The 7,537-nt window shown below is 34.3% G+C and overlaps 2 protein-coding genes across 2 annotated transcripts; both read left to right on the top strand.

The window, feature by feature from the left end:
• Positions 1–1,677: 1,677 nt before the first annotated feature.
• LOC112452334 lies at positions 1,678–4,596 on the top strand. Its single transcript, XM_025012474.1, has 6 exons — positions 1,678–1,867; positions 1,956–2,446; positions 2,880–3,209; positions 4,007–4,144; positions 4,215–4,407; positions 4,478–4,596. The coding sequence occupies exons 1-4, from the start codon at positions 1,801–1,803 to the stop codon at positions 4,091–4,093; spliced, it is 975 nt and encodes a 324-aa protein (XP_024868242.1). The 5' UTR covers positions 1,678–1,800; the 3' UTR covers positions 4,094–4,144; positions 4,215–4,407; positions 4,478–4,596.
• Positions 4,597–4,645: 49 nt separating this feature from the next.
• LOC112452328 lies at positions 4,646–5,429 on the top strand. Its single transcript, XM_025012463.1, has 2 exons — positions 4,646–4,678; positions 5,028–5,429. The coding sequence occupies exon 2, from the start codon at positions 5,028–5,030 to the stop codon at positions 5,343–5,345; it is 318 nt and encodes a 105-aa protein (XP_024868231.1). The 5' UTR covers positions 4,646–4,678; the 3' UTR covers positions 5,346–5,429.
• The last annotated feature ends 2,108 nt before the right edge of the window (positions 5,430–7,537 follow it).

The raw sequence follows: 7,537 nt of genomic DNA, 5'->3' as shown, positions 1-7,537 counted from the left end.
TAATACAATAACGTCAATTTCTTAAGAGACGTCGTAAGCAATGTCGTATGGTAAAGAAATGTTCCCTAGAACGTTTGATCATTGACGGTCATCGCGTAAACATTGTTTCCTGTTAAACTTCATGACAGCCAAGGAATGATCTATCGCGAAAAAGCAGCGAACCGACATCGATAGGGCCGGACACGTTTGTCACTCGAAGCCGCGATCGATTGGCCACGACGGCATCGACGACGACGGGCTGTTTGCGAGAGTTCGTCAAAAGCGGGACGATAAAAAAGAGCGGGGAAACGCGACGAAAAACAACGGAGGCGCGTCTGTCGCACGGTGAAGGAGAATCCGAAAAAACAAACGCGGGAGCGGCGCGGCGGGAGCATTGCGAAGGGAACCGTGAAAATCGGAGGACTGGGCGACGAGCCGATCCCCCCGGGTGAAAATGAAAAAGGTGTCGGCCCGACGAAGTAATGGTAGTCGAGCAAACTGCAAACGGGGTACGCGGGGTGTCGGGTTTGCCAGGGATGTGATGAAAACTCCGACGATTAATCCCCTTTGTCATTTAAATCGGGGCCGATGCGTGTCACGCGGCCGTGGTCGCGTTGTCAATCGTTATTGGAACGGTTATCGATTTATTGCGACTCCCCCTCCCCGTGTGCCACACAGGCAGAATTGCGAGTGTTGGCGTGGGGGACTAAGGGGCGCAAGTAACGGCACGTCGTTGATAATTAAAATTTGAGTATAGCGACGGTAACGGGATGTTTATGCAATAACACGTGGAGCGATAGCTGAGTCTAAAGTGTATCGGCCGCGCGTATCGGGGCACGTTGCAAGTTTAATATTGGATTCCCTCTCCCCGATAGGAAAACCTACGTTCTCTTTTGTGCGCATCCTGCACTCCAATTTTAATCGTTCACCATTCTCCTTTTGTACATCGTTCTCCCGACGTCTTATAAGTTCGCGGAACAAAGTGAGCAGAACCAATTCCAACTAATATTTTTATTTGTTGCTCATTTGTTGCTAAAAAGTTGGCAAAGAAAAAAAATTTGTTATTCTGTAAGTTTTCTTAAAAAATTCCGCTAAAGGAAGATTAAGTTAACGGGACAATATACATATAGCAACGAAATTGCACATAACAATAACGTAAGAATGTGTTGCTCACAAAAATTTGCCAGTCCCGATTTCGTTGCTCGCAAAATAAGTGTAAACAACATAAGGAAAACCTCAGCGTGTAGGCTGGCACGTTGAAGATCTACGCAGTCGTTGAATTTGAAGATGGACCCTCAGTAGTTCCAAAGAATTGGTTGACTAAAAATCTGACGGAAGCTTTTTGGCCTATTTACACTAGTACTGCGAGGTACGGACAAAGCAGTTAAACGTATGGAAGAGCCGGAATCTACATGGTCAAAATAATAATAATAATAATAATAATAAACTTTACAGTCAACAAAATGTTCCATTCGAAAAATATATGGGACATATTGTAAGTCATATTACATTTGTTTCTGAAATATATCATGTGTATTATTATTTGTTTTCCACATGCAACATTAATGTTGGTTGATGTATTTTAATAATTATGGGACGATGGTACATGTTTTTATTCCCATTATGTTATTTTGTTACAGTGAGTTATGACGTGGCAAGAAAAAAGTTGAAACAAGCGAAGAAGAGTCTGATCTTACATCAAATACCGAGAAAGATGAATCTCGTAAGAGATCAAGGAAAAATAGAGCAAAAAAAGATAGGAACTCATCAATGAGCAGCAATGATACTGAACTGTCAGATGACAGTGTTATATGAGACAGTATGCCAAAAACACCGAAGTTTTCAAAGAAAGTTACACATTGGAAAAAAACCGAAAATGCACAAAAAAGTAAGAACTTTATAAAGCACTAGCTTAAGCTTGACGGCGTTGCCGAGGAATCCGTGATTCATATTTTATCTTTTTCACCCCGTTGCAGACAATGTGAATTCTTCTAATGACGTGAGAATCTTACTCGAATGTGTCGTACATTTATCGTATAAAATGGAAAAAAAAGTGTACTGTGTATTTGGTGAGAGATGCAAGTGCATCCGATATGTAAAGCAATCAAATGAGAAAGACGTAGCTGCCGTAAAGAGAGCTTTATTGGAATCTACAGCTACAGACACATTGTTGTTGGCAATGATGAAAGGAAAATCCATTGTTCTACAGAAACAAGATCCGGATAGAAACAATCGTCTACGCGATATCGACGACGATGAAGACATTTCTGACAAAGAAGAAATTTCGATTCTCTTTATCGCGCTACCTGAACAGAGTGATTCAAATACACCGGCAACTGCCCGTAATAATCTTTGGGAGAACGAGCCTATCGTGGTGGATATTCCTGTTGTATATCCAGTCGAACCAGAAGAACTGTCGCCGATGACTGAAGCGATACAAGTCGATATCAGCGATGCTGATATTGCGGTGAGTAAGATTAATTGAATGAATAAAATAATGTATGAATAATGGTAGGAATTAAGAAATTGTCAAAAAAATTAATTACAGTAATACCAAGTGTAAAACAGAAGTTCTATGATACATACTACAGTAGAATAACATAATAATTTTTATTAATAAAATGAAATTGTATTTTATACATACATATATATTATATATAATATATATATATATATATATATATATATATATTTCACAAACATATATTAGTACTTATTCATGTAAAAAATAATTAAAATCAGATATTATCGCAGTATTATTAAAGCACAAAGCTGACATCGGCCGAACTCTGTAGCAAATGTTAGCTGTTTGCAGAATAATTTTCTATTACATTATCGTTGTCAATTTTTACATATAATTAATGTTATGAATAATTTGGGAAATTCATTGATTGTGTTAGGCTACCAAAAATCAAGTTAATCATGCGCAGTCAAGTAAGAGTGAGCTTGGAGACTCATCATCGTCAATTGCAACAGGAAATATTTCTCCGATGCATCGAGGTGCTAGGTGTGCAGTGCCTTATCCAGCACATCTACCACAACTGACACCAAAACTTCAAAGAATATTGGAAACCGTAGGCGTTTTTCATGGCGTAAAAGATTTCATCTATTTCTGGGCTTCTTATTTACTTGACATTACTGACAACCAGCCTACGAAGCAAGATTATCAGAATCTTGCAGTGACCATAGTAGAAACGTATCCATCTTTGAAGGGAGGAACCAACGGATGCGTAAGTTTTTTATCTACTGTATAACTACATTCAAGTTTCGAAAATATGCTTAGAAGCTTATTAACATTCTTTTATTTATAAAATTATATAAGGTAAATGTACCAATGCCTAGACACATACCTATGTCTGGACATTTTTATCATTTTACTCTTTAAATAAGTTATAATGCGAATTAAAAAATCAAAGAATCAAAGATAAAAATATTTTCTTTGTATTATATTTTCATCTATGATTTTAATTCGTGTTATACTTATTTAAAAACTAAAATGATAAAGATGTCCAGACGTCCAGACATAGGTTTTAAAAGTGTCCCCGGCATTGGTACATTTACCGTAGGTTTTTAAAACGCATTTCCTGAAAATTATGGAAAAAAGCGTGATGTAATTACACTTATGAAATCTTGGAATTTTGTAAGATCAATTTGAAGAAGAGCAAAATAACGAAATATCTGCATAATTAAAATAACTTCTCCGCCCAGTTAATCGTTCAAAATATTGTTTTATTTACAATTTTTCATAACTTTATCTTTCCAACTTCAAATTTGCTTTGCAAGGTTACTCTTTATAAGATTTTTTCCAGTCTGAGGAATTTCCATTTAAAGCCTAAGCTTACTTTTGTAGTAAATTTCTCTTTACGCAATAAAATTTAATCAAATATACTTTGTGAGTTCTGGGAAAGAGCTTTAAATAGAACTTTCTATATACTCTTATTTGACTACTGTGTTCGTATTGTCTTAATTACATTTATTTTTAGAAAAAAAGAAAATAATGCAGAAATATTGATAAATGCGATTTCAGGGTATTGTAGTCGACACAGCTCAGCATCAACATACGGAATCGACGAGCAAATTTGAAAAAGAAGATATTAAAAGTAGACGCTGCTGAAATACCCAGAAAGCGTTCGACGAATGACGCTGTAGTATTTCAATCAGAGAAGTAAGTTTTGAATATTAAATGACAGAACGTCATGAATTTTCATGCATTCTCTCTCTTCTTAATTCCACAGATTACAGAAAACTGATATTGATACAGAAACGGCTCTAAAACAATTACAAAAAAAAGACCAGGCCGTCGATTCACTACACGTAAGACGTCTCCTCCAGGAAACGTTGTCTGCACGACGATCTTGGATTGAAAAAGACGCAAAAGAATTATCCGACATAATTATGAAATTTCCGCAATTGGCAATATATGACTTGGTACAGTCCTTTACTTCGCAATTTTCTTGTAAACTTTTTATACCTTTCTCAAGTATTTTTTTATTTGTAGATCGTTTTCGAGTTCATAACTTGGAAAAAATTAAATCTGGAAACTATTTTCCAAAGCGTTAATAGTTTAATTAAAACCTTGGCCACATATTACTGCATTGAGCCAATCACCGACGTCGGAAAAGCGTCCGTTATAGTAAAACTTTATGAAGATCTCGCTTATAATAAAAAAACGACGACGCCTCTCTTCATCGTAAAACAGGTAACATATTATTTGAGACAAAAACCGTTATAGGACCATTCTACATTGTTTATTCCATTTATTGAGCAGCAATCCGGGATCATATTTTAGTTTCTTTTTCAATTGTCCAAAATTATATGAGATAAAAAATATTTATTTGCAAAGTTTTAACTCTACAATCATATAAACTTTCGAAAAAAGCATCATTAATAAAAATAATTATAATTTTAATGATATTATTTATTTATAATATTTATTTAATAACATTATTTATTTATAGCTGAAAAAATTGTAATTCGATCCTGATTTATTGCTCAATAAATCGTACGATGAGCTATATGGTTATTTTAAGATGAAATAATGCCGGCAGATGATGGCTTCCACCGAGAACCTGATCGGAGCAAAAGGAGATTCTCCACGTGTCGTCTTATATACCGCAGAAGAAGGCGTAGCTTCGGCCTTCGTGGTAGCAGATACAAATATAAGGGTTAAAATACCAGAACCTACTGTCACCAAAACCGTTATATGTTTGCTAGCATCATATTACGTTTGGGACACAACGTATCCATTGGCATATTCGAATGTAATGGGATTCATCGACTATAAGGTGCTTGGAACTGTCTCGAAAAACCAAAGAATCCAAAAGTTTATACGGAAACTGAACCATAAGTTAGAAGTCACGCCGTAAGATATCCGCAGTATATTCTAGTTATACATATAGACGAACTACTCTAACCCGATCTATGGCTCATTCTCTGTAGGATGTGGAACAGAATTTTTTGTTGTTGGTTTAAATCTAATAAATGCTTTTTTTATAATTATTGCTAACTATATTATTGCTTTTTTTTAACAAAAAATTCTTATCAAACAAAAAGTTAGCCCAAATTAAAAAAATATGGGAATAGTTTAAAAAATTCTATGCCACATATAAAAATTTTTGAACTATATTCTGGGATATAATGGGTGAACAATTTTGATATACACATGACACAGGATTTTGGTGCAATTTCTTTAAATTTTATAATTTAAACTAACCCATTGTTTCATGGAAAATTATTTCGAAATAATCATTTTTAAATAACGGCGAGTAAACCATAAAAATTTGTATACTTTGTATATAGATCGGGTTAGCGTGAAATCTCTCATACATATCCAGTTCATATATAAATAAATAGGTATATATCTACGTTATAAATATAAATAAATATATTATCTTAAATATATACGTTACAAATATAAATAAATATGTTATCTAATTAACATATGTATAGATGTATATCGAGTTAATATATACATTTAGAAGATAAAAAGTCGTATTTATTGAATTTTTTACGATTCATCTCAATGTACCATCTATATATGTTGTAAAGTTACATAGACATCTCTATGGGTGCACTTAACGCTCGCCACGCTCTTAGAACCATTTCACTTTTGTTGTTTGCTAAATGTTAAACAAGGACGAATAATGCTCACGAGCGTTGTGAAATGGAACATGGAACGCACCCTATATAACATACAACGATGACCATGTTTTAATTAGGATGTGCATCGCTGTGTGTTACACACAGCGATGGCCATTTTTGGAGTTGCATGTCGTGTGCAACGCGTGTGCATCATCAAGCAGCCGTCCTAATAATCTTGGCGAGGATTATCCAGAACACGTGTTAAAACAACACGCATTACTACTACACACTTCACATGTTTTTAATTTACACACGATAAGACGTGTAAAAGTGTCTCCAATGAATAATGCACTTAAAATGTGTAGTAAAACTACACACTTTACGTGTGTTTTTAATTTACACACGATAAAGTGTGTAAAAAGTGTCTACAATGAATAACGCACTTAAAATGTGTAAAAATAACACATTTGTTTTTGCAGTGTAAGGGTCAAATTTCTAAAAATGCCTTCTTAGTGGGTGCTTACGTCACGAAAAAAACATGCTCCCCGAATTTCCTGTTCCTAAGTTTAGGGGTTTTGCCTGGGCGTTGATGAGTGTATTAATATATATATATATATATATATATATATATATATATATATATATATATATATATATATATATACATATCAATACACTAAAAAATAATAGAATAATGTTTCAGTAACGTATTGTTGTATGATTTTCAGGTTTTGATGACAGATCATATGATGATAAGAGACAGAGTACAAAGACAATGAAAAATACTGCATCAAACAATCACTACAATGTAGAAAAAAAAGATTTTCGTAAGTATAATTTTTTGTTGAAATAAGATTTACACAAAAAATTTATAAGTAGCTATCTTGGGTTTATAACTAAGTATATCTATATATTTTGGATATCTATAGCTACGTTCAGCAGCTGTGTTGCAACAGTGAGCACTCAGTGAGCTGCTTTTTTCGCTGAACACAGCCTATCTATCTGAAAACGGTATAAATAATATATACAATGGTTACTTGTTTCATTACATTTAGATCCACTATCAGTTGTTAGTTTTGGCTACATTAGACCCGGTGGGTCTAGGAATTATCAAACAAAAGAAGAAGAAGAAGACGACCCAGTATATATTGAAAGTAATGAGCGAGATTATGAAGATAATGATGTTCTATTAAGTCCGAGCTTGACCTCTAATAAAGGTTAGTATACAAGTAATTTTTATTTTACTTTTTATTTTACATTTCTTCATAAATTTATATTGTACAATGGGGAGAATTAATAAATTCCGTTCTCGGTGTAGAGATGAGCGCATTATTTCTACCTTCCAGCCAATTGCGAGCCTAGAAATAGTGCAAAAAAGGTGCAGGCCTGTTCTAAGACAACAATTTGTATTATATTCTGTCCTATATAAATTATGCGAATATTATGTGACTATGACTGAGGAACTTGAGAAAAAAAA

Source organism: Temnothorax curvispinosus, unplaced genomic scaffold, assembly GCF_003070985.1.
Source record: "Temnothorax curvispinosus isolate PA1 unplaced genomic scaffold, ASM307098v1 QBEX01000289.1, whole genome shotgun sequence".
Classification (NCBI taxonomy): Eukaryota; Metazoa; Arthropoda; class Insecta; order Hymenoptera; family Formicidae; genus Temnothorax; species Temnothorax curvispinosus.
The sequence above is the reverse complement of the archived record's forward strand: the minus strand, read 5'-3'. Positions and strand labels throughout refer to the sequence as shown.

Coding starts and splice junctions, on each gene's coding strand:
- LOC112452334 (XM_025012474.1), top strand. CDS start 1,801: ATGCCAAAAACACCGAAGTTTTCAAAGAAAGTTACACATTGGAAAAAA. Junction 1,868..1,955: donor AACCGAAAATGCACAAAAAA/GTAAGAACTTTA, acceptor ACCCCGTTGCAG/ACAATGTGAATTCTTCTAAT. Junction 3,210..4,006: donor AGGGAGGAACCAACGGATGC/GTAAGTTTTTTA, acceptor ATGCGATTTCAG/GGTATTGTAGTCGACACAGC.
- LOC112452328 (XM_025012463.1), top strand. CDS start 5,028: ATGATGGCTTCCACCGAGAACCTGATCGGAGCAAAAGGAGATTCTCCA.